Source organism: Borostomias antarcticus, assembly GCF_949987555.1.
Source record: "Borostomias antarcticus genome assembly, chromosome: 18".
Classification (NCBI taxonomy): domain Eukaryota; kingdom Metazoa; phylum Chordata; class Actinopteri; order Stomiiformes; family Stomiidae; genus Borostomias; species Borostomias antarcticus.
In genome coordinates this window covers 3,878,334-3,902,177 of record NC_140251.1, presented here as the reverse complement: position 1 = coordinate 3,902,177, position 23,844 = coordinate 3,878,334, and the positions used below count along the sequence as shown (strand labels likewise).

The following is a 23,844-nucleotide window of genomic DNA, read 5'->3' as shown; positions in this document are numbered from 1 at the left end:
GATGGCGGCATGCACAGTCGCAGCGGCTTGTAGCTCTACTTTAGCACTTCATGTACTGCCAGCAATTGAAGTATTGCCATTCAATTTCACCGTGCTCGTGTGCAAATGTCAATTAAGTAAACTTGAAACTTGAACTTGATAATGTGTGTGGTTGGATCAGTGTGGACAGCCTGCCTGGATGACACACTCAGTGTGTGTGTGTGTGTGTGTGTGTGTGTGTGTGTGTGTGTGTGTGTGTGTGTGGCACAGGATGGCGATCGACATTCCAGGTCTGGTGGGAGTGGTGGTCTTCTACATTCTAATCCTGGCCACCGGCATTTGGGCATCCAGGAAGTCCAGGAGAGAGGAGAAGAAATGTGTGGGCTCCAAGAGCGAAGTCGCCATAGTGGGTGGACGCAATATAAACGTCCTAGTGGGGGTATTCACCATGAGTGGTGAGGCCTGTGTGTGTGTGTATGTTTGTACTGTATATGTGATAATAGCAGAGTGTGGTGATTGAGTGTATGCCACTTTCTGTGTTTAAAGCGACCTGGGTTGGAGGAAGCTACGTCATGGGTACTGCGGAGGCTGTGTACACCCCCCGGAAAGGTCTCATCTGGGCAACAGGCCCCCTAGCTTATTTGATGAACTTCCTCCTGGGTAAGCAGAGCCACGAGCTTCTCTCAAACCGTATACGCAGCTAAAACCAGCTACTGTACATCCCATCATGGGCCGTTAGCTTTTTTGATATCCTCACAACCATCCACCAACATCACCACATCATCAGGGCTGAAGATTTTTGGATAAACCTTGACTTTCACTTGATTAATGACTGTCTTCTGTTTCTGTCCATGGTCAATAGCAGGGCTATTCTTTGCTAAACCAATGAGATCCCAACGCTATTTGACAATGATGGACCCATTTCAGCATCGCTATGGCACCATTTTTACTACAGCCCTGCTGCTTCCTGCTTTGATTGGTGACTTGCTGTGGGTGTCTGGCATCCTGGCTGCTCTGGGTTAGTAGCCTACAGATTTGACCCCTGACCCCTCAATGTTTCTATTATCATGTTACGATGAACCACACGACCTCTGAGTAGGTACTCTATGTGTGGTGTGTGTGTGTGTGTGTGTGTGTGTGTGTGTGTGTTTGTGTGTGTGTGTGTGTGTTTGTTTGTTTGTTGCAGGAGGGACAATGAGTGTGATTCTAGGCCTGTCCTCCTTGCCCTCCATCATTCTGTCTGCAGCAGTGTCCATCACCTACACACTGCTGGGAGGGCTCTACTCTGTAGCTTACACGGACATCATCCAACTGATCATCACGTTCTGTAGTCTGGTGAGAGAGAGAGAGTGAGAGAGAGAGAGAGAGAGAGAGAGAATAGTGAATGGATGGAGAAAGAGGGATGAGGGGATAGGGAGGGATTGAGGAGGTAATAGAGAAGGAAAAGATCAAAACGCAGCTTCACATTAATAAGGATGAAAGATTAATCCAAATCTCTGAAATGTTACACTATACAGCTCTAAAGTTCAGTCCTGATCACTAACTTCTGCTCTTTTGCTTTGAAGTGGCTCTGCGTTCCCTTCCTGGTTCTTAACCCAGCTTCCGCTGACATCACACTCCCAGGCTTCATCAACCAATCCTATCAGGCACCATGGACAGGGGAACTGCCGCTGGAGGATGCAGGGAAATGGATGGATGAAGTGTTGTTATTGGTTAGATATTAACCCTACTTCAGTATGTGCGTTGTCTTCAATATGTGTTTATGGATGCATGTTGGAGAGTGTGTTTGTTCATGTGAGCACTGAGGTGATACATGATTGGCTGACGATAACAAGGGCTAAATGATTTCAGTTTGAACTGGTCCATACACTACAGTTTTATGAAAATCGGTCTGGCAGTTTTTGGGTAATCCTGCAAACAGACATACAAGCAAGCAAACAAACAAACAAACAAACAAACAAACAAACAAACACATGCCACCAAATACATTGGTGTGTGTGAATGGGTGAATGAGAGTTTGTATGCCTCCTGCCTTTGGAACATCCTGCCAGAGGACCTGAGAATGGAAACTTTTAAGCTCTTTTAAGATCTTAAAACATACTGTACCTTTTTAACATTGCTTTCACCACGTAGATTTACTTGTCTTAATATGAGTGTTTCTAAATTTTCTTTCTCTGTTTTTATAGTTTTTATTCTAATTAACACGATCTTTAATTTTTACAATCTTTGATTGTTTCTTTTAAATCTGTTCTCACTGGGTTTTTATGATTTATGTTTTTATCCATCTCTTTTTATAGAAAGCAATATGTGCTACATTAATTTATATGAATGGTGCTATATAAATAAAATGACATTGACATTGAGAGGCCATTGTAAAGCGCTTTGGATAAAAGCGCTATAAGTGCAGTCCATTTACCTTTTTTTATTTTAATTACCTCTCGCCTGGCACTGTCGCTGGGGCTGAGGTAATCACCTGGCTGGTCCTGACAAGATCCATGTGCTTCTGTGTGTGTGTGTGTGTGTTGCAGGGATTAGGGGGGTTGTCTTACCAGGCTCTACACCAGCGGGTGCTCTCTGCTGCTTCGGCCACTCAGGCTCAAATGACCTGCTACATTGCTGCTGGAATAGTCTTCATCTCGGGAATCCCCTCTGTCATCATAGGGGCAGTGGCAACCTCTACTGGTACATGCACACACACACACACACACACACACACACACACACACACACACACACACACACACACAGTACATATACACACACAACACACACACCACTGTAATTTCCCATCTGTGTCCCTCCCCCCTCATCTCTCTGTGTCAGACTGGAACCAGACGGAGTACGGTCTCCCCTCTCCGTTTGAGCGCGGGGAGGCTGGGAGGATCCTGCCCCTGGCCCTGAAGAACCTGACCCCCTCCTGGGTGTCCATGCTGGGCATTGCCTCCCTGAGCGCCGCCGTCATGTCCTCCATGGACTCTGTACTCCTCTCCTCCGCATCCATGTTCACCCACAACATCTACAAGCGCACCCTCAGGACACAGGTGCTAGTCTTTGTGTGTACTGTATGGGTGTGTGTGCGTGCGTGCGTGCGTGCGTGCGTGCGTGCGTGCGTGCGTGCGTGTGTGTGCGTGCGTGCGTGTGTGTGCGTGTGTGTGTGTGTGTATGTGTGTGCACTCTTTTGTTTGTGTGGCTGCTTCAAATTTGACTAATGCTATATCAAATTTGACTGACTATCTCCAGTACAATATTTTATTTAATTAAATTTAAATTTAATTAACATTCAATTGTCATTTTTACACTGTATTTTATTTGATTTCTTATCTTTATCGCTTATTGCGTTTTATCTTCCATCCTATTTTCCTGGTTTTTGTTTATTTTATGTCTATTTTTATGTGAAGCACATTATCTGTTTATTATTATTATTATTATTATTATGTTTTCTCTCCCTCCCTCCTCCCTCTCTATCTCTCCCTCCTCTCTCCCCCCCCCTCTCTCTCACCCTATATCTCTTTCTCTCCCTCTCTCTCTCCCTCTCTCTCTCTCTCTCCTCCCTGCCCAGGCCTCAGAGAGAGAGCTGGCTCTGGTGATGCGATCCTCCGTGCTGCTAATGGGGCTGTTCGGGACAGGCCTGGCCTTCACTGAAGACAGCGTGTTTTCCTTCTGGATACTCAGCGGAGACCTCCTCTACTGCATCTTCTTCCCCCAGCTTGTCTGCGTGCTGCACTGTCCCTGGGCCAACCGCTACGGCGCTGCCACCGGCTACCTGCTGGGGGCGCTGCTGAGGCTCCTGGCCGGGGAGCCTCTGCTGGGACTGCCGGCAGCCATCCTCTACCCAGGCTGGAGGGAGGACGCGGACGGGGTGCCCAGGCAGTACTTCCCGTTCCGGACACTGTCCATGCTGGCATCCATCTTGGGTGTGACCCTGGTGTCCTGGCTGGTCCAGGAGGCCTTCGCACGGCGCCTGTTGCCCTCCTCCTGGGACCTGCTTGGGGTGCTGGAGAAGGAGAAGGAGGTGGAGGGGAAGGAGGAGGAGACATGTGATTTCATCCAGTGACCTCAAGATGTGACATGTCTCAGATTCTCCAAACAATAGATCGGGGTTGGGTTTGAATATTGGCAGCATAATTGTGAGGATACTCCTACTCCTCCCTACAAATGTATCCCTGTTGTAACTATACTGTGCTTCCTAGGGCACCACCCAGTGACCTAAAGATGTAACCACAAGAGGGGTGCCCAATTACATTGTGAGAATTCTGGCTTAATAGTATGCCCACCAGATTATGCAAGTAGAATAGGGCAATCATGTCTCAGACTTATTTGAGGAAATGCTTGTGGCTGCAAGGAGTCAACACTTTCCAAGGTGTGTTAAGAAATCTCATGTGTACATTTATTTGCCTGCTTCATGACTCTGAAAATGAAATCATGTTGGTTTTATCAAACATACAGTTTAGTACTACACACTACCAATCCCAGCTGTGGAGACAATGGTACAGGCGGCTCTTTGTAAGACATTAATATATATTTTAAACCATCATCTGTTACTGATCTCTTGTATGTAATCATTGTACTGTATGTGTGTCTTGTAAGACAAGACACAACATACAATGATTACATACAAGAGATGGACCTTGAGTCTGAAACCTTGATCTTCTGAGCCTTGAGTCTGAAATAAAGTTTGAATGAATTAATGATTTACTTCACAATTAGTTCAGTATAGTAAATGTACAGTAGCTTCATCTGACTTGCTAATAAATAATTTTGGAGGGCACAGTTTATTTTTACGATCTTAACAGAATGCTTAACAGATCGTGAGTGCTGACAAAATTGAGAGGAGAACTAATAATATAAGACTATTGGCATAATATCACACAGTTTAGTAAAAAAAAAAGAAAGAAACTGAATAAATTTAAAGCTGCAATCATTAATTTTATTTACCGCTAGATGGCAGTAAGATACGTGTTTACAAACGAAAGGCAAAAATGTGGGGCAGAGCAAAGGCACAAGCCAGCTATTGACAACAGGCAGAAATACTGGAATAACAACAGATATGGAAACTGGTATCGGTGAGTCATTGAAGTAGGACGCTATGAGGACGCTATGATTTAATGAAACAATCTGTTATCAGGTGATTTTAATTAGTTTTGACAATGTGAATAAAATCATTGGTCCTCATTCTTGAACGCAGTTAAGAAAAAGTTAAGAAGAAATTTCTTCTTAACTCCACTTACGAAGTTCCCGGGACAATTCTGGCATTCCTGAATGGTTTCTTATCTGAGATTTGTTGGTAGGCCAGATTGGAGTGCGCCCATGTGCGCCATGTTCAAGAGAAATCCGAGGTGATTGCTTTCACATCAATTCTACAGACATCCTAGGCTTGAAATAATAATAATAATAATAATTATGAGAATATTTGTATCATTTCCAATTAGGTTTCACATTTATAGTCAGGATTCTACGAGGCATCGCGGTGTCCTAAAATAAATAAAAGCACTACACAAACACTGCAAATGGCAGTGAATAAATAAGCCCTAAACTCAGTCGCTATACTCAGACTCAGCACCTTATATTCCGTCAGAATGGACACATCTATACATTCTGTAAATAAACTATCCATAACTAAAATATATCATATGGGCCTATATAATATAGATAGGGCCTATCAAGATCCACAAGTAGCCTACATAGACATGCATTTAATCTGGAGGAATGAGGTCCAATGATTGCAGCTTTAATTTTTTATTGGGATTTTGGGGGGTGAGCCAGGCTTACCCTGGTCTATGGGAGGAGGAAACACCTCTGCTTTTTGTACATAGTTACATGTACATAAATAAACATGATTGAATCCTTGACATATACTGTGTATACTGTACAATACAACAAGCATTGTGCTGTTTCTAAAGTGAATGAGGGGTGCAGGTTTAGTTTTGGGGGTCGTGAGTAGTGTTAAATGTAGCTACTTTGGTTCAGTATGGTTGGTTCTGGATGAGGGTATCTGAGGATAAAGCAGTCAGTATTCAGGGCCATAAGTCCTAGAGGGACAAGACTTGTCCAATTTTATGACACAGAGCCATTGTTAGTGCTAATCAGTGTTGGCAAAGTTACTTAGGCTAATAAAAATAATTAAGTAAAGTTAGTCTACTCATTACTTTCTCTAAATTGGAATTTGATTACTGTACTGATTACTCTCTCTGAAAAGTAATCAAATTACTAATAACTTTACTTTTGAGTTACTTTCTAAAGCCAGATCATAGGTCACAGATCAAGTGCTGATCTAGGATCTGTTTTGCATTTTAGATCATAATAGACACAAGAAAATCTGATCTCAGCACTCTTGGCACATCTCGACCCTGATGACATAAACAGTCAGTTCAGCCACGACTGCAGAGACCGCATGCGCGTACAGTACAGTATCAACCAAATGAAAGGAAGCAGGCACTGGTGTAACTCAAGTAATCACATTTTTATTAGGTCAGTAACTGTAATCTGATTACTGAAAATGCAATCGTAATCCCTTACATTACAGGAAAAGGTATTTAATCTGATTACAGTAATCTATTACTTTGAAATTAGTTACTCCTAACTCTGGTGCAATCGATAATTAAATCACAACGAGGCATTCTTTTATTAGCCTACTTTTGTAAAAAAAAAAAAAAGAAGAAAAATCCATTATCAATGGTAATACCAATTTGTGCCAATATGTATTTTGTCTTTATCAAACATGTTTGTAAACATTAATAATATGAAGTGGTCTTTGTTAATGACTTAGACAACCTGTCCAATTGCAACATTTAATTGTAGTGTGTGTGCGCGCGCGTGCGCATGTGCATTTATCCTACCTCACACAGTCATGCCGTGGGAAAAGTCCACTACAGTCACATTTATTCAAAAGATCCTTGACTCACAGCAAAAGATAGCCTACTGAAAATGAAACCCACTCCTGAGTACAGACTGTTCTGATTTGAGACTGAAATACACCTGAAGGACCAGTCCCAAATAAGAACTGCAAGCCTGAAACGTGTAGGTATACAGATGAGGCTAATTGTTAATCAGTTAGAACACCTGTCTAGTCCACTTAGATCTCTCCCACCATCCCATCCTTTTATTTTGAAAGCTTTTTTCCCGTTCATTTGCTACTCTGATAGCCTACGTCGTTGCTATTTTTGTACCAGGAGAGGGCAGCAGTTGCAAGCTTCTTTGGCAGGACTGCCTTTTGCATAGTAGTAGGACATTATCTTCTAATTTAATTGAAGTGATGATACTTATTATCAGAGTTTTCCATTTTTCCATTAGGCTATGGTCTGAAATATTAATGTAATATTGAACACCATCATAAACGGGTCTAGTCCCAACAATAGCATATTGCCTACTTTTCAAAGAGGGGTTTGGATCTGAAATGCTCCAAAATCTGACAATGAATATTGAGAAGCCAACAGAATCCTAGACCTACTTGCTAAATAAATCGAAGGATTAAACTATGCAAATTCAGAGCACTGACAACGACCGAGCGCGCTCTCTGTACACAGGATTCGGACCACGGCATACGGTTGAATGAACGTTAAAATCAAGTCCATTCCGTACATTTGAATGAAACTCTGTGACGGATTTTACTTTTTCCTCACGGAGATCATGTATTACAAGCAAAGTATGAGTCCACAATATAGCCAACTGTAAAAGGTTGACTCCTTATGGCCAGAAATGAATAGGCTATCGAAAATGACTTAGGAATAATAGGCTTAATGGTGATCATAACTAAATATGTTTTACGAGCTAGTAAAGTAGGCCTTTCCCTTCTAATCATTGTGATTTCTTCAAAATTATTCAGAACAAGACTGCTTATCAGAAAACTCTTAGGCTACATTGGCCCTATAGACTCCAATAAAGATTTATCTAAATGGTTGTCTAAAGGAAACTGATTGTAGACCTACATTGTCTGACAAAAATAGTGTGAGGAGCTGATAAACAATGAACTAATTATAAATTAACATTTGGCTAATCGATAGGCTATTTTTCTCAGGGCAGTCTATGGTGGAACACATTTCAGACCTTCGGGATCCAAACTTTAGATGCATTTTAATAAGTGATGGGTAGAGGCAAATAGTTAATGGGGATCTGAACATTGGGCGAAGCAAATCAATTGTTTACAAATCAAACATTTATTTCAATTAGGAAATCTCCTCCTAACCTTTATAACCTATAATAGCATATATATATGGTGTTGAGCACCGAACACGATGGTCTGGTCGACTCCATCCCAGTTTTTCCCTCAGGCTCTGTCTGTGCGAGGCTGCAGCCGGGTCTTGTTTACAGCAGTGATTCTACGGAGTGTGGACCGACAACGAGGGCAAGTGATAGGATTGCTGCTTAGGCTCCGCTTCTGAGCTATCCGGGCAAAAGGATAGAAATTATTCTTTATAACCGATAAACGCCTTACGGAGGGTTGCGGTACAAGTAGGCTATACCGTTAGTCTACTCCACCCAAACCGAAGCCATCAAGCTCGAGACTCTTTTCTCTTGCGTGGCACAAGTCTTTTTTAGCTGCGAACCCTTCTGACTGCGCAAACAGCACAGATAGACAGCGCAGAGGGGGGGAAAGAGGGTGAAATCGGTGAAACTGTTCTGTCCTGGCGGATTTCATCCTGGAGACGCTCAATGGAGTAACGTTTTCATTCATTTCTCATCCCAGCCACAACCCCGTGGACGTATTTTGTCCTTGTGATTCTGATTATTCAAAAGGAAATTAATCGGAAAAGGAAAAGAACAATCCAGACTGGAAATAATTTTGGCCTATAAATAATCATTGTATAGCCAGACATAGCTCGTGCGCATCATTACTGATGTTTCAGGAGATGGAGGCTGAGGATGCGGATTACTATCTGTCGAGTAAAATCGGTGGCTCGAAAGCCTTGCCAGCCATCCTAAAATCATTGTGTATTTGGCAAGAATAACATACTGTTTTAATTTATTTGCAGACTATTGTTTTAATACGCATAATACACATTTCAGTGTTTAAAATATTTTTCTTAACACGGATTTATCGACCCTTCAAAGAATGTTTTGACCGGACCACATGTTTTTGTTCTTACCCACATTTTGTGAGCCAAGTGGCATCTTCTCTATTAGCCTACTCACTAATATCAATTTTGGAATCAAATTCTTTGATTTTTAGAGAAGTGAACAATTTACAGGAATGAGATCTGGGACAGAGAGGGAGAGTTCGACCTTGCTTCGGGGTCTCCTGCTGTCTGTCTTCACGCTCTTCCTCTGGTCTGGAAATGGAGAGAGTAAGTGGGATCATCACATTCATTTACATATTCCTAATCATTTACATATTCCTAATTTTCTTGATAAATTATTTCCGATTTGGTTAAGATATGAAAAATCTTGCAATTGATGAGTTACATCCGCAATGCTGTCTGTAATTACATGGTATAGCATATCTTTTTTTTTTTTTATAATGACATGGTAGCAAGAGCCTATCTTTTAATAATATGCCTACAACTTTTGTTATAAGATAATGTAGTTGAGGTTACCTTGCAGGTATTTGTTCAGGTCTATCTTAATTATCCAATAGCAATTAGGAAATGGTGACATCGGGCTGGATTGTCAAATAGGCTACAAGTAGGCTATTTAAGAGTCTGCTTTTGGCTGATATTCCCTGCTATTTAAAAAATATTAAATTTGTCCGTGCGATATTCTATAGGCTAGATGCAATCTACTATAGACTACTTGCTATCCTTCAAAGATAGCTTTTAAAAATACCAATAGCCTATTGTGATGGATTAAGATCGGGATCAGATCTCCTATAATATGCGTATTTGGTCCGCAATATCCTAATAGATAGGCTTATTAATTTTTGTCATCATAGCCTAACCATAGCCTAAGTAACCGTCAGAGCGCATTGAAACCTTACCAATAGTGCATTCCACCAACGGAACCAGAAGGAATCCATAGATGAAGGTTACTACGACCATGTGGCCATTTTGCATTTCGTAGTGGTGGTGATGCACGATCTCAGTCGCACCAATTTCACGCTGCGCATGATCACATGCACGGGCAACTGCAGAAAATAGTGTCGCAAAACCAGATTCTTGGGTCTTTCGTAGGGAAATTATTATTACTAGGAAACACAGAGAAAATATAGATGGTCTAGGTCTCCTCCAAATAGCATACCCTATGGAAAACGAATTAAGTTGCCAAATGCAAGCCTCTAACTCCTTGGATCAGTCTCATCAGTCAAATAGATACATTTGCGATGTATCATTTAAATTAATTCCTTTCAATCATTAACTGTTCCTAGCATGTACATATGTGCATTGTTAATTAGTATGGTGTAGTCTACTGTACCTACTGTTATTAGCCTACACACGTAGCCTATAAGAGCATCTGTACGCACAATTCGTTTAGATTACGTTCAATAAGTTCGAGTGGCTGAGTCACTTAATCCTTTGGTGGCTATGAAGTAGCCTATAGGCTATAGCCTACCCAGTTGAGGCCTTAAGAAATATTTACTCTAACCGCTTACTTCAATCATGCCTGATTTTGACTGCCGGTAAGCTGCTTAGCGGAATCTCAAGGCTACACCATGTGGCGCGGCGAAAGGCCCCAGCAGTGACTGCGGGGAGTGAGGCAATCATATCTGCCACCCAAATTGCTTGTTAAGGGGAGTCGCCGTGTCTACCACTAAATAACAACTTGGGTGACATTTTAAGCGTGATGTTGTCCAATAGACTAGAGCCTCGAACTCACTCTGGATGAGAATGCACATGACAGGCCATATAAGCCACCAGTGACGAGCAGCGATGTGATTTCTCGAAGAGAAATCCTATCTCCTGTAGTATTGTAGCGACCTGGCAAGGACTGGCTCCTGGTGGTGGCACTGCCAGCGGGGTGGCCCTGCTTGAGCATGGAAATGGACCGGATTTCTGTTCTTTCTCACGCCTCTTTCCTTTCCCTCACGTGTCTATACCCAGAGATCAGTGTGTCGTGTTTCATGTGCGCAATAAACCACGGTCGGGAAGTTCGACTGCCTCTCAACGTTACAGTATTTTACGTAGCCTAGTTCAAGGCGGTGGCTCACAGCATGCAGCCTGTTCATGACACCATACCTGCAGCTCTACACCTTGAACTTAATCCTTTCCCCTGGTGGCTTATTCCTGGTGATTTAGTTTGTTTGTTGCATTTTTCGTGTCTGTTTAGCCCTGTAGGCTAATGATTCGAGGGAGACGGAAGATTGGGACGCGGGGTTGCGGAAGTGCATATGTGGCGTGGGGATGATCTCTCAATTGAGGTCTATTTAGCAGTCAGCGGTCAGATGCAGCGTCCCGTACAGGTTTCACTTTCTCCTATGAGGGGGTTCTCAGCCCCCCACTGAGGGACCCACTGACTCAGCAGGGGGTGATCTTATTTGTGAAACAGTTGAAATCTATAGTTAGTCTCACTTCAATAGCACATTAATCTAGGAGCATGAAATAATCCTATGAAAGACATGATTTTATATTGAAAATCATCTAATCTACGCATGTGCAGGCTAGTCATTTATAGGGACAGAGGATAGGCGGCCCTGCTCCATGACGGGTCTTCTATCTGCCATCATGTGCATTCTTATCATCCTTCTACACCAATAAACTTTTGCTGCCATTCAATTCTCACCACAGTATATACTGTGCCGTCAGAGTGAAGTAGCAAACACGTTTCTGTGATTCACACACAGACACACAGGTGGTTGGAATTTAATGTGCAAAAATACACTCGCGAGAGAAACAGACAGGGTTTTGTTAGTTGGAAGAGTGGAGAGTTTGTGCACATTTTTATTGGGCTGTGCTGTTCCCATGGGCAGTTTCTGTCAGACTGTCAGATACTCAACACACACACACACACACACACACACACACACACACACACACACACACACACACACACACACACACACACACACACACACACACACACACACACACACACACACACACACTATCTGAAGTTCCCCTTTTAGTCAACATGACTCATATTTGACTCTGTTGACTCCATGGTTAGAGCAGAGAAGAGATTGCATGTGATTCAGGAACATAAACATGTTTTTTAATCAGTGATATCCATATATTATTGAAGGTCATATTGGTCTTGAAATAGTAATTATTCACTTATCTCTTTTCATCATCGTTTACTACAGTATTTAGCAGCTAATCTTGTTGACTCACGGCCTGTCTGGACACCTGTTTCGGCCTCCATACAGGAGCCTGTCATGCCCCCACCTGGTTCTAGGAAGGAATTCTGATGTTACTTTTGAGTTATTTATGATGGGATCCATCACTCCCAACAACCTTGAATGATAGTCCCCCCCCCCCCCCCCCCCCGCGTCACCAGGCCACCACAGAGAAGGGGTGTACGTACAGTAGTTTTGAGACTTCCAGAGCCCCCCCTACCTCTAAGGGTCCACCAGGCAGAGCTCTGTGATAAAGCCCGCCCTCGCTGGGACTGGGCTGTGGATGCAGGCTCGTGGAGGCGGAGCCAGGCTCCCTGTCCTCGTCTCCGGCTCGTGACTGGTGGGGCGCCTGGTCTCCTCTTCCTTCCCATCCCCCAACTCAGGCTCTGGGGTTTCTGGGGGGCAGCAATGCCAGCGCGTCGTATCTCACCCCCAGCGAGGGGGTTCGAATGGCTGTGTGTGTGTGTTGTGTACGTTTCTCGCACCGCAACAGAAGCATAGTGAGGCTGCCTGAGTCAATGGCATGCCCGTGTGTGTGTGTGTGTGTGTGTGTGTGTGTGTGCCCGTGTGTGTGCCCGTGTGTGTGAGGATGAGAAAGTGTGTCACTGTGCTAGTTTGTGAGAGTGCAGTCAGACGCTATCCTAGGGTTCGTCCTGGCTGCCAGCTGAGCTTTACAATGCTTAATTAAACATGTATTTAGAGTGGGCTGTCAGAGAATGTTGCTCTTATGCAGGATCTGGCCAGCCACACATGCATCGTCATGGGCTGCAGCAGGTTTAATAGCCCATGCAGTATTGTGCAATTTGCAAGATGATTGCTAATGGTAGCTCTTCTAATACCCACGTGTCAGTGAGAGACTGCAGATCAGGGAACTGCACAGCCTGATCCTGGACAGGCTGCCCCTCATTCTAATGAGCTGAGAAAACATGGGTAGCATAGCCATGTTTTTGTTGTGCTATCTTTCCTCTGTTTTTCCCGGAGAATATGTTGCATATATGTTATGATAACGATATGGGACTATTCACTTAACCCTGGCTTAGGCACAGTGCTGAACCATTGGATTTTCTTTTTTTTTAAGAATCAATGCACTGAAGCAAATAGTGTGACCTTCCTTTACTGTTCATTTTTTTAAAAAAGTGAATACGGTGTGTGTGTGTGTGTGTGTGTTAGTGTAATCTGTGTATTCCCAGCAGTGCGTGGCTGAAGATTAGGTTTACTGTAAGTGCGTTGGTATTTTTGTATGCACGAGTTCACATGCTTGTGATGTTTGTGTGTGTGTGTGTGTGTACTGTGAGTATGACGGGAGTGTTGTGTTATGGCACAGTTTGGGGTCAGTCAGGGTTACAGTACATGAGCCTGTTTGTTTGGAATGGGGTCCACAAAGGGGAAATGGCCTACCAAACCACTGGTCAGATGACTTCCAGCATGGGGTGGATTAAGTCCAGTTGAGGTAGCAGATGTGAGAGGTGATGAGAGACTGTCCCACTCGCCTTTACCCTGCCCACTATCACCAAGAAGGGGGGCAAATCCATGCAGCAACAGTAAACCACATGAAAGCTGAATATAACTTTAAGATGATGTGTAAATTGCATCTACATATCCTGAAGAGTTTTTCAAGGCAACGGGAGACAGGGCTGTAATCTGTTCTGATGGACAGGAACTAGTGGGCTGTTAAATCCAATAACATCCAGCTGTAGTGCTTTGCTCCATCACATTACAGTTCAGAGGCAGGAAGGGACTTCCTCTCCATAATAACCTTTTTCGAGTTAACAACTGGAAGACCGGAAAATGATACAATTATGCCGTTTCCCAGAATGCGCTCTCCAACTGGAGCATTTAACATTTACAGTAACCTCTGATAACCAGCTCGAGATACTGATCTGATGTGGCCTGGACTGCCACCCGGTAAGCCCTCGGGCTGAACAGGGTTTTACGTTTTTTACTATGGAAGATTACACATTCTAGGATTTCATGAACATTCATTGTTTGCCACTTCCTTTAACGTTCAGCGTGGGTGGTGTTTTGCTGATGCTCAGGTCTTGATTTCACATGCTCAGGGTCATTGAGATCCCCCAGAGTCACACAGCGACTGGGTGTGCGTGTGTGTGTGCGCCTGTGTGTGTGTGGGGAGGGTGTCATCCCTATGGAAGATGAGGGCAAGGTTTATCAATCATGAACAGGAGGCGTAGGATCTTATTACCCTGTGCTGATATGTGTGTTTACTCAGCAGTGTGAAGAGTGCTGAGGGTTCGGGAGACAACGTCTACAGACGGTGAGGACAGCGGCGCCAAACGCAGCTGCACGTCCATCTGAAACGACTCCTGTCAGACCTGGCACATTCTCCTTCCCCTCCTCTTCTGTCTGTTGGAAATGTGTATGAATGAACCCCTTGATTAGAAGGAAAGTGTCAGGAAAGCTGTGGGGAGGGATGTACTTACGTAAACCACAGCCTTATCTGAGGGGTATTGCCATCACACTATTGGGCTGTGGCCGGCCGAGATGTTCAGATGCCTCTATGCCTTCTATCTGGCTGGCTTCTTTCTTTCTTTCTTTCTTTCTTTCTTTCTTTCTTTCTTTCTTTCTTTCTTTCTTTCTTTCTTTCTTTCTTTCTTTCTTTCTTTCTTTCTTTCTTTCTTTCTTTCTTTCTTTCTTTCTTTCTTTCTTTCTTTCTTTCTTTCTCAGCAACAACGCAGGGCGAGAGGTAATGTTTTCGGTTGCGTGCGTTTGTGCGTACGTGTGTTTGTCTGTTAGCAGGATTACGCAAAAACTGCTTGACTGATTTTCACGAAACTTGGTGGAAGGGTGTAGCATGGTCTAATGTAGAACACATTCAGGTTTTGGAGCAGATCTGAATCACAGGACAGGTCCACGAGCTGCCCAAACACGGCCGGCCATTCACCTCCATTCATTTTTTGGATTTGGGGAGCGAAAAAGTCCCCCCATTCAATGCCAATAAGGGGAATTGAAATGGGCATGTTTCGACAAGGTCACAGAGACATGGGGTTTGGACTGGCATAGAGCTCTAACGAATGCAGCAACATAGATTTGTTTTGAAAGTAAACAACATACAGAGACAAATGACCACCAGCACACAGACCCCACACGCATCATTTAGAGCATGTTACTGTAGGTAGAGGCTAACACAGCACACTTCACACATAAACTTGAAATTTGAATGAACTAATAAAGCAAATATATTTTCACCCCCCAGAAAATGGTTTTGCGACGAGCGATTAAAAGTGGGTGTGGCCGTTTTACAACAAAGGAGTGTTTTTGGTGTAAAACAAATACTTGCATCCGATTCAGAATCATGAACAACCCATAATTTGACCCCCCACTAGCTGCTTAAGGCAGAACTAAACATGTTCAGTTTTTCCAGGAGAAGGTTCCGGGTACCCCAACTGCCACGGGTTTCCCTACGGGAGTTCAATTTCAACTTTTTGACATATGTTAGTACTCACTTTTACAAACACATTGGAGAAGAAATCTTTTGCTAAGAAATTTGTTCCCAGATTTTTGCAATGTTCCCTGACTGTAAGCAACTCACAATAATTGCATTTAACATACTGTAGGTAGTCAGGTGTACAACTCACCAGAAATCATAAGTGCATCTTTTTCTAAATAAGCATCTAAGAGTCTAACAATAAGTGCTACTGTAGGAGGACAGGTCAGGGTAGTACTTCTTGAAGAGGTCAGTTTTCAGCCAGTGGCAAAAAAAAAAGGGCAGCGACTTTGCTGCCCTGACGTCAGTGAGGAGTTCGTTCCACCATTGTGGGACAAAGACAGAAAAGAACCGTGACCTGGTCGCTCGACAGCAGAGGTCATGGAGTGATGGTGTAACCAATCGCCTTGAGGCAGCAGAGCAAAGTGGTCAGGAGAGGATGTAGGGTTTGACCATGGCCTGGAGGTACTGTAGGAAGGAGCTCTTCCTTTCACTGCACTGTAGGCCAGCACCAGAGTGTTAAACTGTATACGAGCTGCTACAGGGAGTCAGTGGAGAGGGTGGAGAAGGGAAGTTGTGTTATCTTCATCCATACCAACTATCTATCCATCTATCATTAAACGTCTTCAATAATAACCTGATCATTGTCATCAGCCATGGTATGAGGAAAGGGTCTGAGGAAACAGTTACGGTCCCTGTGTCCTCCGTGGGAGGATCAGTCTGCTACTCATTATGCTCCTCTGCCTGACCAGAGTGTTGTGTCGAGGGTGAGAGAGATGGTCCATGATGGCAGGCAGTCTGGACAGCATTCATTTCCTACTGCATAGCATTCACCAACCTACTGCCCACCGAGGCCACCTTCTTCACTGGAATGTTTGATTGTCTCAGCCCTGCCCCCTCTGATAGTTATTTGTGTGTGTGTGTGTGTGTGTGTGTGTGTGTGTGTGTGTGTGTGTGGGGGGGGGGGGGGTTACGTGATTCTGACCTGGGCTGACTTTTGTCAGGAGCAGTAAGGAACACCGTTGGCTTGGTGTATTTCCAACTTGGAGTGCACTTGGAGTGCCAATTCCATTATTAGAACCATGACGGTCAGTTGGTATTTCAATTGAGCAGTCTAAATAGTCTTTCTTTCTTTCTATTTTTCTTTCTATCCAGGTTGATCAGGAACTGACCACCGTAACACTAGGGGACATTTCAACTTGTTATCTCTCACACTCTATCTTCATCTCAAACAATTATCTATCCACCTATTAGCAAACTTCAACAGTAACCCCATCATTGTTTTGCATCAGCCATGGTATGAGGAAAGGGTCTAGGTATGAGGAAACAGTCACGGTCTCTGTCGAGCACCGTGGGAAGATCAGTTTCCTACTGATGGTGACTGCCTGACCAGAGCGTCACGTCGGGGGTGGGAGAGATTGTCCATGATGGCCAGCAGTTTGGACAGCATTCGTCTCAACGCAATTACTCTCTGACCCCAGGACAGAGCCCACCATCCGGATCAGTTTGTCCATCCTCTTGATGGCCACTGCCTTGATACTGCTGCCCCAGCACACAGCCGCATAAAAGATGGCACTTGCTACAGCAGAATGATAGATCAACATGGTTCTACACGAATGGAAGGATAAGCTCAGCCAGCCCCTCACCTAGACCAGGTTTACACTAAAACTACCTGACTGATTTTCATGAAACTCAGTGGAGGGGTGTAGGATGGTTCACCTAAACAACCCATTAAATTCTGGAGCGGGCCCGGGTTTGTTTGAGCGGCTCGTGGACCCGCCCCGTGATCCGGGTCCGCTCCAGAATTTAATGGGTTGTTAGGTGACCATTCACCTCAATTTATTTCCGCAAAAACTACCAGACCGCTTTTCATGAAACTCGGTCTAAGGGTGTATATCATGGGCCACTTTAGAACCCATTCATTTTTGGAGTGGATCCAAATCACGGGGTGGGTCCACAAGCCAACCAAACATGGCCGGCCATTCATCTCCACTCATTTTTTGGACTTGGGAAGCACAAAATTCCCCCCATTAATTGTCAATAGGGGGAATTGAAATGGCCATAACTCAACATGGGAAGGTCACAGTGACACAGGGCTTGGACTGGCATAAAGCTCTCGATTGCAGCAATACCAAACACGTCCTGCATGTACACACAGCCATGAAATGCATTCATGAGTGGAGGTCTGTGCTCTCTGAGCACCATTCTAGTTTTCTTTCTTTGTTTCTTTGTTTCTTTGTTTCTTTCTCTCTCTCTCTCTCTCTCTCTCTCTCTCTCTCTTCTCTTCTATCTACAGCACGTAAAAATTCCTCAGATTTATTTTGCTCCTTCTTCTGCCAGACTCTGATAACCTGATTTTATTAATGCCTCCAACAGGAAGTGAGGCCTAGAGTTTCTCTTTACCAACAAACAAATTAGTCTTTGTGTTTGAGTCGCTCCCCTCCTCCCCTCTCTCACTGGCTGTCAGAGGAGCTGGGAGAAAATTCTCAATGAAACAAAGAGCACATGCAGCTCTATGGCTCACAAGTGGATCCCCAGGGCATTTGTGTCGATAGGAGAAAGCAAATACTATTTTCTAGTGGAGTAATAATTTCCATTCTAAATTTAGAGAAGTGCACCACACTGACAGGAGCAAATGAAGGCCATTCATTCTCATAAACAATGCACCCCCTTTTTTGGCATGATATATTGAACAAAGAGCTTCACACAGGATATTTTATCCAAAGTGGATTCTCATTTAGGCCTACTCTTAGAAGTATTTTAAGAATGAATATTTGGCCCCAGGCCCCCAGGCATGGGGATGTCATTCAAAGGAAAATAGAAATTGGATTTTTAAATTTAAACCATAACCTGAATATAATTTTGATCAGATCAAATTGATGGAACTGGGAAACCATTGTTGTCGCCCAGTTTAACCCATTGTACAGCATAGCTGCAGAGCAGAGTATCTTAGCTACTTTTGTTTTCACATGGATCAGAGATGAAGGTAGAAAACATGGCGGTTTGTCTCCTTAGACCCGCCCTGTGACAGCACAGCTCACTGCGAGGGTGCGCTAAGCCTCTGTAAGAACATAACAGGTTTAGCCAAAGGAGCACATTATGTCAAGTCATTTATTGGAGCTTGGACGATGCTCATACTGTAGATAATAGTGTGTGTGTGTGTGTGTGTGTGTGTGTGTGTGTGTGTGTGTGTGCGCTCACTTCTCTACATTCATGGGTTGTTTGCTACATACTTAGCAGAGATGGATGTTCTTTTAAAGACAGGGGTTATCCAAGGTGACACACTTACACTTTTAGACAGAACCGCCTCAGATCTTACCAAAATGTACGACAAGACAGTGTTGATTGAGCTGTGTCTTTGAGTAAGCCTGAACAGTATTCGACTGCCAGCACCCTCACCCGAGATGACCTAGTCTGTTTTGTGTCTCTCTATTGTCAGAGTAAAAATGGCTGCCACAGACCGTGTTGTCATTTTGCTCCATGATTCCATCCAAGAAGGGATGTAAACAGAGAGGGAAATTAATAGTCAGAACCATGAAACAAAAGCAACAATATGCTTTTGTACATGGAACAGACCTTGGCCTGAATAGTATAAGCACAGGAGTCAACCTGGCACTCCTTGACTAACATTACTCATCGTTGACTCCCACGCAACTAATTAGTACTTAGTAGCAGCCTAATATAAAACAATTGTTAATATCAGCTTGAATAAATAAATATACTGAAACCAGGCGAATTGTGTGTAGCTAACGCAGCTGGTTTGACGGTAGGCCTACAGTAAGTTTGATCTAGACAGAGAAATTCTCCAATAATTAGAAGATTTGAGAGACTCTTTTAGGCTTTTTGAATGTGAAAAAATGGCTCATATTGTCATAAAGGTTCGCCAACCACTGGTTTCTAGCAAGAATAACAAGAACACAGGAAGGCCTTCATAAACCTTCTTAATGGGTGGAGATATTTTCAGAGATGATCTTCAACAAGATTAGATTTAAACCTATTTATGGGACTTAGCCACTGCTCCTCATAATGATGATGCCTTTGTTTCCTACAGAGCGCCTGGAAAACATTGAACCTCCAGCCTGATGCCTTTAGGAAATTGCAATTAGATTTATTTTGAAAAATTCCAGATAAACAGATTCAATGAATAGGCACCCAAAGAAATAGAAAAGATGAGACACGTTACAAATGAACTGGATGTAGAGAACGCTTAGAACAAAGTACCTAGAACAAAGTAGCGTGTGACGGTTTGTACTATGTAACTGTGAGGCTCAAAACTGTTTCTCTCCCTCTCTCTCGTCCTCCAGTCTGTGGTCCGAGTATCGACATCCGCAACGACATCAGCGAGTTCAAGCGGCTGGAGAACTGCACGGTGGTGGAGGGCTACCTACAGATCCTCCTCATCTCCGACAAGAACAACAACGTCAACCAGGAGCACTTCCGCTCACTCAGCTTCCCCAAGCTGACCGTCATCACCGACTACCTGCTCCTCTTCCGCGTTTCGGGCCTGGACAGTCTCAGCACGCTGTTCCCCAACCTCAACGTCATCCGGGGACACAACCTCTTCTACAACTACGCCCTGGTGATCTTCGAGATGACCAGCCTGAAGGACATCGGCCTGTACAACCTGAGGAACATTACCAGAGGCGCCATTCGAATCGAGAAGAACCCCGAGCTCTGCTACCTGGACTCGGTGGACTGGTCGCTTATCATGGACGCAGAGTTCAACAACTTCATAGCGGGGAACAAGCAGTCCAAGGAGTGTGGGGATTTGTGTCCGGGCATCATGGAGGACTCGCCCCAGTGTACCCAAACAAGTTTCAACGACAACTACAGCTACCGCTGCTGGACCTCCAACCACTGCCAGAAAGGTAAGCGCTCGACGGGTTGCTGGTCACCTCAGCTGGGCAGGGCAGAAGAGAGCTATCCTCCTAGCACAGAGGATGGGCTGTGCTGACCGGAGACCCTACTCATACCTGCTGGTGTTTTTACGATCTTAGCTTGTGCGGCGAAGAAAATTTGATTTGTTTGTTTTGGTTCTTTTTTTTTGTTTTTAAGGTAGGTTATTTCTCCAATAACTGGAGCATTTGGCAGTGTTTGTGTATGCAGCTTGTGTTGTGAGCTTATGGCGAGACATCTAGCTAGGGGGGTTTCAGTCTTGCAAACACTGTGAAATAGAACATTTCTTCCATCGGTGAAAAAATCAGTCTACCTAAGTGTTTCGCCTTCATTTCTGTCAGGCTGCAAGATTGTCCATAGTCCAGTGAAAACTCATCCTCTTATTATTATGGAGAGCTTGTCTTTAGATCAAATCTGTTTGTCTGGGCAAGGATGGCTGCAGAATAGAGATCCAGGTAGTGGTTGCATAGTCAGGTGAGATTGCAGTTACTCTGCCAAATCAGGAGCAGGTCTACCTGTCTGGACTAAATCAGTCTCGTAAGTGGTGTACATTTCAATGAACTGCTATTATAAGGGCATTCAATTATTTTGATATCACCTTGATCTCACATTACATCATGAATATCTTCAATCAATCAATCAAACGTTATTAATACAGCACAAACTGTACAACACTGAGGCAACACAATGCACTTTACAGAAAGGGAGGAGTACATGTACAGTATTATACAACGGTTAGTTCTGGTTCTTCATTCTGATTGGCTGGAAGCCGTGTTAAAATACTTTGTAACACACACCTGGGACCGCATATCATTCCATTTTCAGTATTAATGCGCCTCCCATTTGATCCAATGCATTGTAGTTGTTGTTGTTGCTTGGCAACCCATTTGTTAGGGGAACTATTTTGCTCCGCGGAATTGAGGGAATGATGCTTCGTTTTGAATAAATGTTAATATTTTACATTGCTGTATATCTATTTTACACTAATAGCTGTAATAACCGTTGTATAAAAGCAATAAACCACTTGAGGCCGTGTGTTATAGTGATTTTATAACAGCTAGGGGGGTTTTAGGCACTCCGCTTCGTCATGGCTAACAACGCCCCCTAGCTGTTATAAAATCACTATAACACACGGCCTCTCGTGGTTTATTGCTTAATTTTGATCCAGACACTTATTTTCCAGATGGAAGCAAAACATGCATTTCACCCATTTGGTTCAATATAGGAGGACTGTAAAAACCTCTCTCAACGAGAAACACCTGGAAAATGTTGAGTACTATGTTAGCTATCATAGGAACATACAGTATTGCAAAGTATGTACTGTATAATACAGTACATAATCAATCAATCAATCAAAGCTTTATTTGTATTGCGCATTTCATACCCAGAGGCAACACAATGCGCTTTACAGAGAACAAGGGAGGTGGGCATAACATAAATGCTACGTCATGCATGAGAACAATAACACAAATGCTACATCAGAAGAAAGATAATACATTATAAAAAATAAATAAATGAATAAATAAATACAAATATTTGACCTGAATGGTAAACCATTATATGTTAGCTGTATCACAGTAATACATTATAGGACACAGAACATTCTAAAGCACACTAAACATTAAACATTGCCCGACAGTTATGTTGACTCGTAGTCATGATAATATATTATAGGACACATAAAAGATTATGAAACACACTAAATATTTAACAGCAAGCTACTGTTTATCAGTTCAAATTGGGTACAGAGAGACAGCTGTGTGTTTGAACTAATATTATTTAGTTCACTTAACCCGGGCACAGGCAATGAATAACAACAACATGCATGGGAAATGTTGTTTGAGACAGGACACACACACACACACACACACACACACACACACACACACACACACACACAAACACACACACAAAGAATAACAAGACACAGACACAACACCGAGGTTTTGTTGTTGTTGTTTTTCAAGTCTATGTGTGGCCAAATGGGTGACATCACTGCCACAACGTTCGCCAACTAGGCTCCTATTGTCCCGTGTTTGTTTGTTTTGTCTAGACGATTGCACACGGTGGACCATGAGAGGCTGACCGGCCACTTGTTAGCAGCCTGAATGGTCTCTCTCTCTCTCTCTCTCTCTCTCTCTCTTTCTCTCTCTCTCTCTCTCTCTCTCTCTCTCTCTCTCTCTCTATGGGTGTGTGTGTGTGTATAGAAGTTTGCTGCTGAATCTCAGTGATGCTATTGCCAACCAAAGGTATACAGAGTAAATGGTAAAGGGTTATCCAAAGCACTTTACAATGGCCTCTCATTTACCCATTCACATGCACATCTACACACCAATGGCAGCCAGCTGCCATGCAAGGTGCTAGCCAGCTCATTGGGAGCAATTTTGGGTTCAGTGTCTGGCCCGAGGACACTTCGACATGAGGACAGGAGGAGCCGGGACTCGAACCGCTGACCTTACGATCGTTGGACGACCCGCTTTACCTCCTGGGGCACAGCCACGCCAGAGTGAGACGCCCCGTCTAGTCTGGTCGTGCAAGAGAGGAGGTTGACCTTGACTCAGAGGAGAGTGCGATGTGAACATGCCTCCCACGCCTGCCTGTCTGCTCCCCCCCCACTCCCTGTCATCACTAGGACAGAAGAAGGCTGGGAAAATACGTCTCCCGGGCCGGGCCTATTGAAGACCTGTGTACAGCTCTCAGGACCAGCTGTTTGTCTCAAACATGACCACTTCCTCACTTGCTCAGACTCACAGAACAAAACAGAGGAAATGGACCTCCACTTGCTCCCTGCGTGACCGTCTCTATAATATATAGACAAACGTGTGTCTGTTCGTGATTATTAATTTTTAGATCCGGTATCTGGTGAGGATTTTCATCTTGCCGCTCTCTGGTTCCTACATGTTGTATAAGCAATCTAGGACCATAGATTTGACCGGTGAATGAAAAGCTTTAACAGAGATCTTTTTGCATTTTATCTGATTTGGGTGCTAACCTGTTACCTATTTCAGTGCTCAATGTACAGTATATGCTTTTCGTAAGATTAGGCTCTAGACAGAGTGCAGACTGAGGTCACTCAGGAGTAGTTTGCCGGGTAGATGAACATCCCCGTGAGGTCCACGCCGAGGTCAGTGGGACTGCATTACCCCGGGGAGAGCCTTGATGGCTCAAGGCTGCAGATAAAAACGAGGGGTAAAGACAGACTATGGAGAGATGGAGAACAGAGTGACTCATCTACTGTAGCCTTTGTGATGCTGGCTTTGTTGTAGCAGTGCTTCCCTGGAGGAGTGCGGCCAGGTACCTCCCACTGCTCTGGGTGCTGACAGAA

General features: G+C 43.8%; 2 protein-coding genes across 2 annotated transcripts in view; both read left to right on the top strand.

Annotated features, from left to right (window-relative positions):
* Positions 1-250: 250 nt before the first annotated feature.
* LOC311321315 (high-affinity choline transporter 1-like) lies at positions 251-4,033 on the top strand (the record flags this gene model as incomplete). The annotated part of the gene is made up of 8 exons (XM_084453265.1): positions 251-434; positions 526-639; positions 842-997; positions 1,166-1,314; positions 1,545-1,691; positions 2,508-2,661; positions 2,803-3,020; positions 3,539-4,033. 8 exons carry the CDS (start codon positions 251-253, stop codon positions 4,031-4,033), a joined length of 1,617 nt encoding a protein of 538 aa, XP_084309391.1.
* A 5,133-nt stretch (positions 4,034-9,166) lies between these two features.
* Positions 9,167-23,844, top strand: part of igf1ra (insulin-like growth factor 1a receptor) — a gene marked incomplete at both ends in the record, with an annotated part of 91,512 nt that continues 76,834 nt past the window's right edge. Inside the window, 2 exons of the mRNA XM_084452432.1 lie at positions 9,167-9,260; positions 19,928-20,491. Of these exons, the coding sequence (XP_084308558.1) occupies positions 9,167-9,260; positions 19,928-20,491 (658 nt within the window). The remainder of the gene's footprint in view (positions 9,261-19,927; positions 20,492-23,844) is intronic.